Source organism: Colobus angolensis, unplaced genomic scaffold (assembly GCF_000951035.1).
Source record: "Colobus angolensis palliatus isolate OR3802 unplaced genomic scaffold, Cang.pa_1.0 Scaffold80, whole genome shotgun sequence".
Lineage (NCBI taxonomy): Eukaryota > Metazoa > Chordata > Mammalia > Primates > Cercopithecidae > Colobus > Colobus angolensis.
The window spans coordinates 1,470,090-1,487,611 of NW_012121821.1; the positions used below are offsets into that span (position 1 = coordinate 1,470,090).

The 17,522-nt window shown below is 39.6% G+C and overlaps 1 protein-coding gene across 2 annotated transcripts in view; it reads right to left on the minus strand.

Annotated features, from left to right (window-relative positions):
• Window positions 1-13,451: 13,451 nt before the first annotated feature.
• WIF1 (WNT inhibitory factor 1) overlaps window positions 13,452-17,522 on the minus strand; it is a 71,724-nt gene continuing 67,653 nt past the window's right edge. For both annotated transcript variants that reach the window (XM_011929238.1, XM_011929237.1), the window contains exons 9-10: window positions 16,762-16,857; window positions 13,452-14,297 (exon numbers count right to left, since the gene is read on the minus strand). In XM_011929238.1, the coding sequence (XP_011784628.1) occupies window positions 14,176-14,297; window positions 16,762-16,857 (218 nt within the window). In that variant the 3' untranslated portion in view covers window positions 13,452-14,175. The remainder of the gene's footprint in view (window positions 14,298-16,761; window positions 16,858-17,522) is intronic.

Sequence of the window (17,522 nt, forward strand, 5' to 3'; positions counted from 1 at the left end):
GTCTTGTTCTTTTCTTTCTGTGTTTATAACTCCTTTAAGGATCTCTTCTAAGGCTGGTCTAGTGGCCATGAATTCCCTTTGCATTTGCTCATCTGGAAAGATTTTATTTCTCCTTCATTTATGAAGCTTTGTTTGGCAGAATATGAAATTATTGGTTGGAATTTCTTCTCTTAAATTTAAAGATGCTGAAAATAGGTCCCTAATCTTATCTGGCTTGTAAGTTTTCTGCTGAAAAGTCTGCTTTTAGCCTAATGGAGTCCCTTTGTAAGTGACCTGATCTCTTTCTCTAGCAGCCTTTAAGATTTTTTCTTTCACATTGACCTTGGAAAGTCTGATGACTATGGGTCTTGGGGATGGTCCTCTTGCACAGTATCTCACAGGGATTCTCTGAATTTCTTGAATTTGCATGTCAATCTCTTTAGTGAGGTTGGAGAAATTTGGGGGGACTAGGTCCACAAATACATTTTTCAAAGTTACTTGCTCTTTTTCCTTCTCTCTTAGGAATGCCAATGGGTCATAGGTTTTATCTTTTTACATAATCCGATATTTTTCAGAGGTTTTGTTCATTTTTAAAAAATTATTTTTTCCTTATTTTTTTTTCTGACTGGGTTGATTTAAAATACTGGTCTTTGAGCTCTGAGATTTTTTTCTCATCTTGCTGTAGTCTATTATTAATGCTTCCAACTGTATTTTGAAATTCTTGTAGTGAATTTTTCAATTTCAGAAGTTCTGTTTCATTCTTTCTTAAAATAGGTATATCATCTTTCAACTCTTGTATCATTTACTAGTTTCCTTGGATTGGGTTTCACCTTTTTCCTGAAGTTTGTTGAACTTCCTTGCCATCTAGATTGTGAATTCTATTTCTGTCATTCTAGCCACTTTAATCTTGTTAGGATCCATTGCTGGGGAACTAGTGCAATCATTTGGAGACAAACACTTTGAATTTTTGAATTCCTAGAGTTCTTGTGCTGTTCTTTCTCATCTGAGAGGGCTGGTGTTTCTTTAGCTTTTGAAATTGCTACTGTTTTGATGGAGTTTTTTGTTTTTATACATATTTTTTCCCTTGAGAATTTGTGCTGTATGTTTTATGTAGCCAACTGGCTTCATTTTTGGGTGATTTCAGAGGTCCAGGGCTTGTATGGGTTCTTTTTCTGTTCTATTCTTTTTTTTTTTAATGGAGTCTTGCTCTGTCACCTAGGCTGGAGTGTAGTGGCACAATCTCAGCTCACTGCAGCCTCCACCTCCCAGGTTCAAGCAATTCTCCTGCCTTAGCCTCCCGAGTAGCTGGGATTACAGGCTCATGCCACCACGCCTGACTAATTTCTGTATTTTTAGTAGAGATGCGGTTTCACCATGTTGGCCAGGATGGTCTCAAACTCTTGACCTCTGGTGATCTACCCCCTCGGCCTCCCAAAATGTTGGGATTACAGGTGTGAGCCACCGTGCTCAGCCTAACATGGATTCTTTAGTTGTAGCTAGATTCCTGCATTGGGTTTCACATATGAAGTGTGCTGAAGAAATTTTTGTTTGGTGGTCTAATTCAGACTGAGATTCAGCAAATGGCACTTAAGAGTAAGGGCCAGCAGGTAGGCTCTTCCTCATCTTAGCACCTCTTTTGTATTCTCAGCAATGTTCTGGGGAGCACATTTGGGGAGATGGGAGGGCAAGAAATGACCCTCTTGTCAAGTTCATTCCAACAAGGCCTTGGAAGAGCCCCCTGGAATGACTGGTGCCACACCCACATTTTCTTAGCCCCAAGGATGTGGGGCTCTGGTAGGCTGTGTTCCCTCCTCCGTTAGGGGCAACCCAAGCCAAATGTTAGGTCACTAGCAGACCTGCAGTTCTCCAGGGAGCTGGTCCTCTGTGATTGGCATAGTCAGGGTGGGTAGCAGGGTATGTATGGGGGTGGTCTGTTGATGGAGTGGGTCAAGAGCAGAGGATCCCTAGACAAGGCAGTGTTGTCAGGGATATGCAGCTGGTGTGACACCCAAGGCCCTGGGTTTTGTGCTCAGCAGACAGCTATGGGGACAGTACAGCATGTGCTTCCCCAACCAAGTTTCTTCCTGGTGTCTGCCTCCGTAGCAGGCCTGACCAGTTAGTTTTATCCTAAGCCTTCTGTGCCCAGATTGCTGGTATTCTGGGATGTGGGACTTCACTGGGCAGATGCTGCAGCTGGCAAACAAGGTACATCCTTCCTGGACTGCACTTGTGGAAGGAGGCATGCCCAGCTCCCATGCCAGCATATGAACCCATACTTTATTCTTTTCAGTGTTGTGAGAGTGGGGGCTCCTCACTCACTTGACCTCAGATCTCAGCTCAATACCCTTGAGCTGTGTGCTCAAACTCTGGGGGGTTGGGTCTGGGCCCATGACTTTGTCCTCTGGCCCCATGGGGTGGTGTACTGACTCCCGGGCTGCAGGCAAAGCACTCGGGCAAGGCAACGAAGGCTGTGCTGTGTGCACGCTCTTGAAGGGGCAGCCAGGCAGGGGCCTTGGGAAGGGCTAGTGGACAGACACACCCCTGTCTTGTGGGAAAGACAGCTCTTCTCCATCCCAGCCCCAAAGTCAACAGAAGCTAGAGTCACTCAGAGCAAGATAGAGAGCTCTGGGGGATGGGCACCTATGGTTGCCTTTTGCTACAGCTGCTTTTTGAAAACAGAATCATATTCTTTGGAGTCTTCTGCACTTCAGTACTGTGTTTCTGGAATTCACCCATGTGTGATTTCTACAGCTGTGGTTCATTGGTTTTTGCTGTATGTTACTTATACAGTAACATAACAGTAAGTCCTGTTGATTGGGTTGTACTTATCTCTCTTATTATAAATAACACTCCTACAAACATTTTGCTCATGATTCCTAGGGCATTATATGCAAAATCTCTGTAGGGTATATACCTAGGAGTGGAATTGCTGGTTCATAGAGGATGTGTATATTCAGCTTTTCAAGATAATATGTAACTCCTCTTTAAATTGGTTGTATCAGTTTATATTCCTGCCAGCAGTGGATGAGTATTCCCATTGTTTCACATTTTTTTTTTTTTTTTTTTTTTTTTTTGAGACAGAGTCTCACTCTGTTGCCCAGGCTGGAGTGCAGTGGTGTGATCTCAGCTCACTGCAACCTCCACCTCTCAGGTTCAAGCCATTCTTGTGCCTCAGCCTCCCAAATAGCTGGGATTACAGGCGAGTGCCACCGTGCCTGGCTAATTTCTTTTTGTATTTCTAGTGGAGATGGGGTTTTGCCATGTTGGCCAGGCTGGTCTTGAACTCCTGGCCTCAAGTGATCCTCTGGCCTTGGCCTCCCAAAGTGCTGGGATTACAGGCATGAGCCATGGTGCCCCACCCACATTTTTCTAATATTTGGTACTATGGTAAGGTGGCTGGCAAGTGGTATTTCATAATGGTTTGAATTTGCATTTACCTTATTACTAACTTAGGAGGTTGAATATCCTTTCAAATGATTGTTGCTATTTATCTTTCCACTTTCTTTTTTTGGCGGGGACAGAGTCTTGCTATGTCAGCCAGGCTAGAGTGCAATGGTGTGATCTCAGCTCATTGCTACCTCTGCCTCCTGGGTTCAAGCGATTCTCCTGCCTCAGCCTCCCAAGTAGCTGGGATTATAGGCACCTGCCACCACACCCGGCTAATTTTTGTATTTTTAGTAGAGACAAGGTTTTGCCATGTTGGCCAGGCTGGTCTCGAACTCCTGACCTCGAGGGGGGTGATCCACCCCTCCTCAGCCTCCCGAAGTGCTGGGATTATAGGCGTGAGCCATCGCGCCCGGCCTTCTCTTTCTTTATAAGGAGTAATAACCAGCATTAGCACAATCATTTATTGGGTACTACTTTCTGTGTGCCAGTCTCTGCATGTCACATGTTATTCCCTTATCAATCTTATGAAATAGTTATCATGATATTTTGGGGCCCCAGAAAAATTATTATTAGAGTATATATTACAAACTGTATTTCTCCAAATCATGGCCTTCACATCTTGAGAACCCAAGCCTAGCCTGTAATCCTGCAATTGGACTGTAGGTATCTAATTTCTAAAGTCTATCCTAAGGCTTTTCAGGGATCCAAAAAAATCCCTAGTGGTTATGTGAAAGAAACATTTCTAGACTTCATCTCCAAAGCTTTTTCTTTGTTACCTTAGCAGAAAGGCTAAGACCACTGGCATTTTTGCTTGTTTCTAGAGTGATATAAGATATCACTTACATGTGAAAACATCAACCTAGAGCAAGGTATAAGCTTCTTTTCAGAAGGACTGTCTCTTAGAAGAACTATACAATTTTTTTTTTCTCAGTGAATGATTTTTTTTTTTTCTGTTTGACTTCCAAAAAGGAGTTGGCTGGTGATTATATGAGTCTGGAATTTTAGAAAAGAGGAATGTATTTTTTGGTTCTTTTGAATGAATCAATTCAATAAGCATTTATTTTGAGTCTGCTTTCTACAACACCCTGAGATACAGAGAGAGATGACAGAACAAGGGGATGTCATGCCCATCTCCACTATGTTTCCTATTTAGTTGAGAAGTTTCAGACTCTCAAAGATGGGGGGATTCATTCCTTTTTACTTGTTACAAGTAATTTTTTTTCTCATTTATGTGTACCCCTGGCATATGGGGATTACACAAAGTTTAGGATAGGGTTCCTGGTTGATTCCCAAATACATAGAAAGTTATCATTTTTAAGAAACATTTTTGACAATGTTGATAGTGTATCAGAGCAAAACAAACATTCCAGAGCTTCCTTTCAGCCTTCCTGAGAGAATACCCATAGGGAATATTGTGGGATGGCTCCAGAGAGATATGGAAAGGCGATATGATTCTGCTATGGGCAGCTGGAGCCTCCCTCACCCAATGGAGGAGACCCAGCAAGCCTGGCTGAGAGCTGCGTCTCGGGGAGTGGAGAGGTGTAATGTGTTCTGATGCCACTATTCTGTGTGATGTGTTGTGTTGGACCAAGTTAGGCTCAGCGAGTCCATTGGGCCACAGGACTCCTAGGTGTCCAGGCTGCAGGTCAAGGGAGGATGAGCAGAAAGTTAATGAAAGGGATGCACAAAAGGATGACTTGTGAGCCACGGAGGTTGGAGCTAAAACTTACCTTTCTTTGTATACCCCTGGGCAGGTCCTCTCCTCAACTGTGCTTGTCTTCCAGCCCAAAACCATGCTATGTCTGATGATTTGCTTTATTAGTAGGATTGAAAATATAACACAATTTTAGATTTGACTAAAACACATACATACACACTGCACACTCGTATCCTCTCTTCAATGTTTGCATCACTCACTTACCCTTAGCATATATGGTCTTAGGCTATCATTCACTTAAAACAAAACTTTATTGAGATATAATTTGCATACCATGAAAACCTCCCATGTTAGGTATAGATTTCAATGATTTTTAGTAAGTCTGCTGAATGATGAAATCATCACCAAAATCTAATTCTGAAACATTTCCATTATCCCCAGATAGATCCCTGATGCTCATTTGCAGTCATTCCCTGCTCCCTCTGCCCCTCAAGCCCCGGGCAACCACCAATCTACTTTCTGTCTCTATAGATTTGCCCTTTCTGGGCATTTTATAAAAATGGAATCATACAAAGTGTAGTCTTTGTGTCTGACTTCTTTCACTTAGCATAAAATTTATCCATGTTGTAGCATGTATCAGCATCTCATTCCTTTTTACTGCTGAACAGTGTTCCATTCCTTGGATATACCATACTGTGTTCATCCAGTCACCAGCTCATGGATATTTGGGTTGTTTCTGCCTTTTGGCTATTATGAATAATGCTGCTATGAACATTCATATGCAACTCTTTGTGTGTACATATACCTTGATTTCTCTTGAGTATAAACCTAGGAGTGGAATTGCTGGTTCTTATGGTAAATCTATCTTCTCAAGATCTTATTCACAAACATCCAGTTTCTTAACTTTTTAAGAAGCTGGAAAGCTGTTTTCCAAAGTGGCTGCATCATTTTGTATTCCCTGTGATTGACTCAATGGCGTAAGTTCTGTCTCCCTCTGTATGTTGTAGGTTTCTTGAGGACAGCAGTCCTACTCAAGTCCTAAATCACCGCATACGTTTTGGGTCATTGATGATGATGACTGTAGTGGGCTGAATGTGGCTCCAAAGATACATTTGTCCTAATTACTAGGATGTGAGAATATTACATAGCCAAGGATGTAAGTGATTAAAGATCTTGAGAAGAGAGGCTCATCCCAGAATAACCAGGTGGGCCCTAAATGCCTATTGTGTATTTCTTGGACACCATGATATAATGTTTCCTTTATATAAACATAATAGATGTAAATAACCTCACATAACAGTAAAATAATTAGGAAGAAGTTCATTTTCAGTATTTTTATTCTTTTTAAAATAAGTAATATAATTTAATTTTTATTCATTTATTCACATAATTTAATTTTTATTCATTTGTAATTTATTGATTTTATAATTTGTATTCATATAATTTAATTTTTAGTAATAGCTGAGTTTAACAACTGGCTTATTGTTAAAAATTTAACAAGATTCTTACAAGCTGATGTAAACTAATTCCAGCTCATTTAGATTTATGCATATAAAGAGCATTCAACAAAACCTTGCACACACAAATGGCATGTATTAGCTAATTACTACTGCTACTACTATTAATTATTTTCACTGGTGAGCTCTACAAAGTCTGAAAGTAGACCTATTCCCTTATTATCCTAGCACTAATACTGAGCTAGGGCCATCCTGTTTTGTGCCTAGGGAAGATTGATTACTGTTTGAAGAGACTCAAATTTAAGGGCATGGTCACCCAAGAATAGCACAGATTTGGTAGCAAAATGAAGGCAATGTTAGCTACTCCATCTCTATCAGAGTGCTTGATGTGTTCAGATCATGTTAAGAGCCAATTGTTAGGAATAAAGAGAGGGCCCAGAGTGGGGGCAGGTAAGGCAAATCTTGTTTAAGGTGCATCATTTTGGGGATCTAGAGTAAGAACCATCAGCTTGTGAGAGGAAGTGTTGAAGGGTTGTCTCTTTGTTCCCATCTGTTGTTCTTACTGGTATTTGTGCTCCCTGTTGTCTTTAGTTGGTGACCTTTTGTTCTCTGATCACCACGTCAATCCCTGATTTAAAAGTTGAGTAATATTGAAGAGGCAACTGGAGATCAGGAATTGACAAAATCACCATATAAGCATACCAAAGGCAACTGACTTTTAAAAAGTACTTGCCAGGTAATTCATACATGGGCTCCTTAGATGTTGGATGTTACTTAAATGTCTCAAAAATAAAATCATTATAAGGATCCATTTATCCTTTTGTTTAATTTCATAAATTGTAAACTTATACCTAAGTTTGCAGAAATTGCGGTGTTTTCTGATACTCCTATGTGTAAGTAAAGCTAGAATGAAATAGATCAATTCATTTAGGGGAAAGATAAGCAAATTATGTAAAAACCAGCTGATTTACTTTATACCAGAAATTCTTTGTGTTATAAGTGACAAGTTTCACTCATCCTTGAATTAGCTTCAAAGAGATAGTGTAAATTCTGGAGAGAAAAAAAGAGTGCATTAAAGACCCAACTTGAGGGACTTCAAACTACTTATCTAGGAGTGTGCTTCCCAAAGCATGCCGTTTGGAATTTTATTTCTGGGAAATGCTTCAGGAATAAAATTTCCTAAATTATTCTTTTTAAAATAATTTATTTATTTGTATTCATATAATTTAATTTTTAATAATTGCCGAGTTTAACAACTGGCTCATTAGTTTCCTGAAAATTTAACAAGATTCTCTCTCATAAGCTGATATAAATGAACTCCAGCTCATTTAAATTCATGCATATAAAGAGCATTCAAATAAATTCAGGGTGAACAGTCTCTTTGATGAAGTAAGTTTGAGGGTGCTGCAGACCAGTCCCCTCTGAGAGATGATGGCACACAGTCACACAGTAAAGGCTCTAAGAAGTGCTGCTGTAAAGACATCCCTCAACTTAGTGTAATTCCTCATTTTCTAGACATATTTGATCCCAGAATCCTGTTTTCACCTAACTCCTATTAATATTCTGAGCAACTAGTGTTTCCAGGACACAATTTTGGAATCTTCACACGAGGGTTGTTACTGCTTCTAAGTGGTTGTGTGATCTTCAGCAAACCCAAGCCCTCAGTTTCTCTGTAGATTTACTGAATCCTTTCACAGAGATGCTGTGAATCGAAATTTCCACAAAGAGTTTCTCTAAAAAGTTTCAAAAACTACTTTTGTGCTGGGCTAACATTCCTTAGCAGAAAGCCAGCTTATGAGTTCTCCTATTGCTCCATTCTGCTCAGACTCTCAATAAAGCACATCTGTGGAATGTTGACCTCAGATTGACACACACTTAAAAGTGTTGGTGGACACTTGACAAAGCCAAGGAAGCTACAACTTGCTTCAGTTTTCACCCTGATGGTCTGTTTCAAAGGTCATTTTCTTTCTCTTCCTCATCCTCTTCTTCTTCTTCTTTTTTTTTTTTTTTTTTTTTTTTGAGATGTAGTCGCTCTGTCACCCAGGCTGAAGTGCAATGGTATGATCTCAGCTCACTGCAACCTCTGCTTCCTGGGTTCAAGCAATTCCCCTGCCTCAGCCTCCTGAGTAGCTGGGGTTACAGGCACATGCCACCACGCCCAGCTAATTTTTGTAGTTGTAGTAGAGACAGGGTTTCATCATGTTGGTCAGGTTGGTCTCTAACTCCTGACCTCGTAATCTGCCTGCCTTGGCCTCCCAAAGTGCTGGGATTACAGGCGTGAGCCACTGCACCCATCCCTTCTTTTTCTTCTAAAGGCACAATTGCTGCAGTAATTTTCTGTAGTACATCCTTAGTTGCATCGATGTAGGTTGTTGTGGCATAACCTATGTTCACGTACGTCCTCATTTCAAGGTTGGCTTAAATGTGGAGCCAGATGACTGCAACCTTAAGGCTCACCTCGGCTCATTAGCCTGAAGCACCTCCTCGGCCTGGTTTTGGATTAGAAACAAGGTAGTACAGAATCCAAATAAACAAGCCTGGGCGGAATATCCAACTGACAGAAAAGCAAAAACTTGTTCTTTACAATTCCAGTAGAATACTTAGGTTTAGCTCGTGTGACACAGCCAAGGATTCATTTTTCGACAAGGTGCCCAGTAGACTTGGTGCCATGGGTGGCTTTGCTTCTGCAGAGGATGTCTTTGTTCTTTCCTCAAAGCATGTTATGTTTTAGGCTCAAATGCAAACTTTGAACAAATGATCATCTTCGCAGAGTAAAAAAAATAATCACAGATTTTCCTTTTGGTTTTGGGTGTTTTCTTGAAATGAGGCAAGACTAATTTAGGTCTTTGGGACATTTGTTTTGGGGGTTTTTGGAAAATGTCATATGGCTTCTCATTGAATTAAGCTTCCATGTTTGGGGATGAATTTATTTTTTGTCATAAGGCTTAGCATCCCAACTCAGCCAGGTTTCTATGTGTTTCTCCTAATAAAGAACAGCAACTATGACTTGGAATATCCCCAAATTATCTTTTGGATTAAAATAGCTTGTTCACAGAATTCTGAAAAATATCTTTCCCTTGTGAGCTATAAACTTAAAGCTACAAACTCCTTTCCTAAGCAGGAACTAATGTTCAAACAATTTGGACTAAAACATAAAGCAAATAAATACTTGCCCCTCAATTTGCCGTCTACTCTCTTCCCTAATTTTGTGTTTACAATATTAATTCAGAAGAAATTCAGTAAATGGTCATTGACATAACTGATTCATTGGCTAATAATTATTTCTTTCTTAAGGCTTGAGTTCTTACAGTCAGCCATGGGGCTGAAGCCAAGAGAAAGGCAAGGGAGGAGGCCAGTGTCTAAGGAGGGAAGGATGTTTTCTATTTTACCCAAACTTCCTCATGCATGGACCTAAGAACTTGCTCCCTGACAGGGCCAGCTTCATGGTGTGGTAACTGTGCAGCTGCACAGATCACTGCGTTGAGAAGGGCCTCATGCTTGTTGCATGCTCTGTTGTCACCATCCTGAAAATTTTAACACTTTTTGAACAAGGAGCTCTACATTTTCATTTTTACTCTGGGCTCCTCAAATTATGTAGCCTGTTCTTCTCCTGAGTTATGGACGGCTTGGGCTCTCTGCTTTCTTCTCACTCTTCTCTCCCAGTCATGCCCCTGATCCAGGCTCAGGACCTGGACTCTCCATTGCCATGTCCTCTGGAGCAGGAAGCTGAGTGCTCACCCTACGGGGAGTCAACTTTCAGTGATCCTTCTGTGGATTTTGTGGATTATTTGTTATCGCATTAGCTTTTTTTTTTTTTTTTCCATCCCATGGACCTCTAGTTGGTTTGGACTTTCAAGAAAAGTCAGGTAATTTCAAGTCATGCAAGCTGAACATGAGGAGAGAGGCAAATATGTTTCCCAGGAAAAATCCTGCAATGCTAAAGCTCGATGAAAATTAAATTTCATTTGTAATTTTTATACTCATCAATGATAAACCAGTAAACAGGTACAAAATCAGTTTACATTTGGAGTTTACATTAGAACTCTAAAAAGTCTTACTGAACACCTGAACACTTTGGTTTATGATGTCTGTTTCCCGTATACAGTTTCTATTTTTTATGTTGAACCATATGGAGGCTCATTTATTCAGTGTGTTTATTAAATTTTTATATTTGCACCACTTGTATAAGCTGCCTAAGAATTTTTGCCACAAAACTCCTTTCTTTAAATAGTCATGTATGTCTTTTTAAAAATTTTATTTCTTTATTTTTTATTGCCTCAGGAAATTCTTTTGAAATGGCAATATTTCTTCTTTACCCGATTTAAACATTGCTCACCTTACTATATTCCCTTCTCTTCTGCTACCTTGGTAGAAATGCTTTTATGAAACTATACTTTATAGTGAAGATTTGTGCCTTCTTGAAGAATATGAAAAGAAATAGTCCTCTCTGTTATTACCCTGTCCATAATACTGAGAGCATTGTGTATTACATGACACTCTGACTTCTTTACAAGAACCATAGAAGACATTTCTCTGCTCTCAGTGAGATCTGGCTTAAGGCCTATGTTATCTGGGGCCATAACAAGCATATAAATCTAAAATTGTGCCAAAGAGAATAAAATGGCAGATGCCAGAGACTGGGAAACATGGGTGAGGGGAGAAGGGGAGTGAAGAGAGGTTGGTTATGGGTACAAACATACAGTTAGATAGAAGAAATAAATTCCAATGCTTGACAGCAGACTAGGGTGACTATACTTAGCAACAATATTGTGTATATTTCAAAACAACTAGAAGAGAAGACTTGAAATGGTACCAACACATAAAAATAAATAATAATCCAATTATCCTGACTTGATCATTACACATTCTTTGCATGTAACAAACACTCACATGTGGCCCATAAATATGTAAATTTTGTGTCTATCTATCAATCTATCTAGCTATATCTCAATATGGCAATAAGAACAGAAAGAATTTTAGGCCTGGAGAGATATAGTCTGGAATAGTGGATGAGAAGCTGAACTCTGTCAGCATTTTCTTCTTCACCTCTTTTTCATGCAGTTCCTCTATAAATAAATTTGAAACAAATATTTTAAAGATTATCAGCCTGAAGAGATGCCAAAAAAGTAGCATTCCCACAGACCTCCACCTCTTGATCTAGCCTGAATAGAAGTACCTCACGCGGTCTAACTTCTCCTGACAACTAGTTTGTTTTCATATTTATGGTCTTTGGGCCTCCTAACCAACCACGGTTTCCTCTTTGAGGAATGAAGTTAGGACGAAAGGTGCATATGAGCTTCTGCACACTTGTGAGAGATAAGTATATGGTCCATCGCTCACAAGTGTGCAGGAACTCATGTATGCCTTTTGTCCAATCCTCCTTCCTCCACCAATTTTATTGTCTACACTATTTCCTTTTGCCTCATTTTTCCTACTTACTTTATCTTGCCAATGGTATACGTCTGACTTAACTCCTTATGACCTTAACTTTTAAATTCTTGTTTAGAGGCGTTTTATGCAGATACTATCCTCCTTTTCATTCTTTGTCTTCTTCTTCCTTCCCTTCCATGTTCTGTTGTATGGTAACTTCACAACAGAAATGACAATGATTTCATATACCATAAAGTCACAATTATTGGCCTTTCTATTTATGTTTTTTCTATTCCCTTTAACATTTCTGGCTTTATAATGCATATATTAGTACAGTTATCCATGTTAATAAATAGTGGTCATATACAGGACAGTGTGCTCAAAAATGTCTAATGAAATGTTCAGTTCAAATGGTTCAGAGATGACCAACCAAGATTACTGCAGTTGGCCCCTTTGTTTCAGACTAACTTCCCTACCATTCTATTATTCATCTGTTAGTTAATATAACTACAGTGCTTAGAACAAAGTAAGTACTATATACCTTAGCTATGATTATTATCCTATCGCCAAACTTGACTTTCTGACACCATCTTAATCTTCATTATCACAGATTTGGATTTTTACTTACTTAATAGCTTTAGACAAATGAGTTGTTCCCATAGTGGAATCCCAGTGTTGGTTCCCTGGTTCCTAGCCTGCTTTGCCAAGTCTATGTGATCACAGGCTGACAGGCCAGGCTCTCCCAGTTAGAGGAGAGGTTGCTGTGGTCCTGCACTGCATCAAAAGATGCATTCCCTTGGCCAAAGCCTTTCCCTTGATCCCTTCTGGTCATCAAGTCACCTCTCTACATCACACAACTGATAATGCCACACCCTAGTGGAAGAGAATCTGTAGACATTAGACTGTCTATGAAGTTAAGTCCACATTCCCTTGGGAGAATCAGAATAACATAGGCTGGAAAGCTGTTCTCTAGGATTTGTGGAGCTTTGTGTTCTATTGTGTCTGCTGAGATAAAGGAAGGAGGGAGAGCAGCACAGTGTTACACTTTGGAGTCAGATGACACAGATTCAAACCCCGTCCCTGTCACGTGAGATCTTACTGTCTCCAAGCCTCAGTTTCTGATCTGTAAAAGGGCATGATGATAACTTGCCTCACAGAATTGTAAGATAACCCATGTACTATACTTGGGAACTAATAGGGCTGTTTGTTTTTTTGCTAGGCTCCCTCAAATCATGGTACCAATAGGTTTTTTAATACATGGGAGCACTTTTCATTTATAACATTCTGACACTTGAGAAAGTCTTCCACTCAAGGGATATTTAACCCATTCTACTTAGTGAGAATGTGAAATATTCTTGAAAGAAATAACAAGCTGAGACCTGACATAAATAGTGTTGCAGGTGGTGACAATAGAGAGCAGTATGGCATGGCTGGAGTACAGTTAGAGAGCTGGGAGGGAGGGCTGACACTGAAGAGCTAAGGCAAGGGTAGACAAGGAATAGCTTTTTTTTTTATGATACTGGAAATATTAACTACCACTAAATTGCAACCAACTTTATTTTCATAAGATAGCATGTGCAAAGATCACCTCCGTGCAACACTCAGAAAACTAAAGCAGCACCTTTATTTTATACATACAAACAGTATAAAATGTTTATTATGTAAGAGCTGTGTTTTGTTTACAATATATTATATTGCTTCAAGCCAATGCAAAAAGTTCATACATTATATTCCCTATTTCATTGTGTTTAGAATATATTATATTGTTTAAATGCCACTACCACAGTGTAATTTTTTTTTTAATACTGAATCTCTGGAATAATGGTAAGGTCAAAATATACTGTATTGAGAGTTTAAAAGTTAAGAGCAATTTTTTAAAAATGTGACAAACATCTAAATATCTGACAAAAAAATCTGAAATGCTGTAACTTCAACAATATTAATGGCTCCATCCAAATTCTTGTGACTTACACATTTTTGCCCAGTTTAACCTTTCGAATGTTCCCCTGCCCCCAGACACCATAAATGCATTGTGATTTTGAAAATATCTGCCAACTACACACTGAAAATTTTAACCTGATCAAATGACATAATATAAAATCTGTCCCAAAGCACTGAAACAAGAAAATCTATACCATCATGCTACAGACGTACTTAGAAAACTTAAAAGGAAGAGTAAATATCAGCTCAGTGATTTATAATGAAGCTAATAAAATTCAGGCCAGTATTCTTAAGTGTAATGAACATTATTTGAACATTCAACACATGAAAGGTTAACAAAGGCTATGAACTTGGTGTAACTTAAAACGTTTCAGATGTCGGAGTTCACCAGATGTAATTGGATTCAGGTGGATCCCGCCGCTCCTCCGCCTTTTTAAGTGAAGGCGTGTGCTGCCTGAGTTGGGCGCCTGCTGGCCTCAGGGCATGTATGAGGCTGGCTCCATACCCTGCAAAATTATTCACAGCTGAAAAGGAAAGAAACTACAAAACCAGGCTCTTCAGATTCATTACTAACCATTCAAATGAAATCCATTTTTGCCTTTTCAACCCAGAGTGAAAAACCACAATGACCACAAAAAGCTACCTGACTGAAGAGATCTCTGTTAAGAGCAACCCATTTTACTAACTCCATGAAACCAGGTTTCTGTTGGATTTCTCGTTCTCTATATGTTCTCGCCATGCAGAAACTCTTGATGCAAAATCTGGGTGAATGTGACAGGAAGGACAGTCTGATCTAGGTGTGGTCTGATCTAGGTGTGAGGATTTTTGAAAGTTATTTTGATTCTGAGACAAGCCTCAGGGTTTGTCTCCAGTTGAGGGTGGCATAAGGGCTTCGGTTTACTCTTTTCCAAAATGGTGCTAGAAATATTGAGTCTCCTACAAGTCTTTTAGTCCAAAGAAGATCTCCTTATCAGTATGTCCTGGCAGGGATACCATTCAACCATTCCCACTGTGTGAGAAGCGATTTTCCTGAGGAGCTGCACTGCTTAGTAAACTGTGTCCACCTGAAGCCAATTTAATCAACCATCCAGTTAATTCAGTGGAGAAAAAGCATCAAATCAGTGGCTTAGTGTAGTGATATGGTTCAGCTGTGGCCCCACCCAACTCTCACCTTGAATTGTAATCCCCATAATCCCTGTGTGTCAAGGAAGACACCAGGTGGAGGCAATTGAATCATGGGGCTAGTTCCCCTATGCTGTTCTCCTGATAGTGAGTGAGTTCTCACGAGATCTGATAGTTTTATAAGTGTTTGGCAAGTTCCTTCTATCGTCATTCTCTCTCCTTCCACCTTATGAAGAAGGTAGCTGTCTCCCTTTGCCTTCTGCCATGACTGTAAGTTTCCTGAGGCCTCCCTAGCCATATGGAAGTGTGAGTCAAACCTCTTTCCTTTATAGGTTACTCAGTGTCTGGAAGTTCTTTATAGCAGTGTGAGAACAGACTAATACGTGTAACCTAGACCAGACACCAACCTACCTTAAAGTAAACAAATGTACAACTACATCTGTTATAGATACATTATTATCTATACATTATATTATAGCTACATTAAACTAATACAATATGAACATTGTAAAATATAAGCAAAACTTAGAAATTAGAAAGATGACCATAAGTATATTAAATGTATATTTATATATATATCAAATTTAAAATATAAAAAATATTTAAAAACTAGTATATTCTTTTAGCACCCCAAAGGATAATTTCAACACTCACTGGGCTGCATGCACCCGCCTTTGGAGACTACTGATCTAGGAAAACATGTGATACGTGAGTGATTTGTTCAACTTGTATCCGTTACTTTGGAGACATAATATGGTAGACACAACCTGGAATTTTGTGAATTGGCTTTTTTAAATTAATTAATTAATTTAATTAATTTAATTTTAGAGACAGGGTCTTGCTATGTTGCCCAGGCTGATCTCAAACTCCTGGATTCAAGAAATCCTTTTGCCTCAGTCTCCCAAGTAGCTGGGACTACAGGCATGCGCCACCACTCCCAGCTAGGAATCATGTTTTTGAAGAGTATGGTGTGTGACTGATGTCTTCCTTTTTTCAAACTAAAGTGGACAGTGGGCCCAAGCTTAGGAGACTGAGTTCTAGCTGCCAGAAATGCTGCAACTGTGTTGTTTTGGTAATTTGCTGATTGACTGTCCCTCCACGCCACAAGGCAGGGCCTTTTTCTGTCTGTGTACTGGTGTGTCCCCAGTGCTTGGATTCATGCTTAGCACAGGAAAGACCACAATCAATACTGAACGAATTTAGCAAGTTTCATTGTGTGTCTAAAATAGGCCAGCTGTTTATCTACACAGCTAGCTCATTTTTGGTAGTAAATTTTGAAAAAAATGTAACTCCATTATAACATCTCTCCCACAGACAACTTTATAAACCTTTTCTTTCCCTCAAAAGAACTCATTTACTTACTATTACCAATACGATTTAAATATTTTAAGAAGCAAAATGCTTCATGTTTCATAATGATACTTGACAAATCATGAATTATAAAATCAGACGCAAGGAGATACTGATTCTACATTTGATTTAAAAATCTTAATTTCATGTGTCATTTCTTTCATAGTTAACATACTGTATTACCCCAAATCAATCTGTATTAGTAATTTAGCCTAGAAAATATTTAAGATATTTTACAGATGTGATGTTTTACAAAGATGCCTTACTCTTTACACACTAAAGCTTAGACTCTAAAGTTGAAAGAGGTGGAGAAGTGTGGGGGAGAAGAGGCAGAGAAGCTGCTTTTAATGAAATGGAAAGCAGGGCTGAGTTATAGGTTGACTGTTAGCCTTTGAAGTCAAGAAACAGAAGTGAAAAGGCTGGCTCTTCTTCTGGTCTCCCACTCACTTCTATTTTTATTTTTTTCCTTGTTTACAACTTTTTATTTCTCCCACTCACTTTTATTGCAGTGTCTTCCATGCCAACCTTCTTGACACTGGCATTTGTTGGGTTCATGGCAGGTTCCATGTGCACCACAGCCAGGCTCGCAGACAGCTAGAATCAAAGGAAATAAAAAGAGTATTTCCTGAGCTTTCCTTTTTCAACAGAATTACATAGTTGCTTTCCTTGCAATTCTTTAGAATGTGTTAGTTTTGGCTTCATCCTCTAATTTTTTTTTCCTAAGTCAGTCTCCAGCCATAAGTTGGTTTTGGACTTTTTGTAAAGTCCAGAGAAGGATCTTTAAGCATGATATTTTTCATTTGCAAAAGACGTTCAGTAGGATTTTGAAACTGCTGGACCATGGAAGTTTATTTTCCTTAAGAAAACACCTGGCTGGGTGCTGTGGCTCACGCCTGTAATCCTAACACTTCGGGAGGCCGAGGCAGGTGGATCACAAGGTCAGGAGTTCAGGACCAGCCTGGCCAAGATGGTGAAACCCCATCTCTACTGAAAAAATACAAAGATTGGCCGGGTGCGGTGGCAGGCACCTGTAGTCCCAGCTACTCAGGAGGCTGAGGCAGGAGAATCAATTAAATCTGGGAGGCGGAGGTTGCAATGGTCCTAGATCGCGCCACTGCACTCCAGCCTGGGTGACAGAGTGAGACTCCGTCTCAATAAACAAAACAAAACAAAACAAAGAAACCACCTTATAGTTAAAACATTCAGTTGCATGTGTGAGTATCCATTTTCTTACATGCACAGATTTCATACAACGCCTC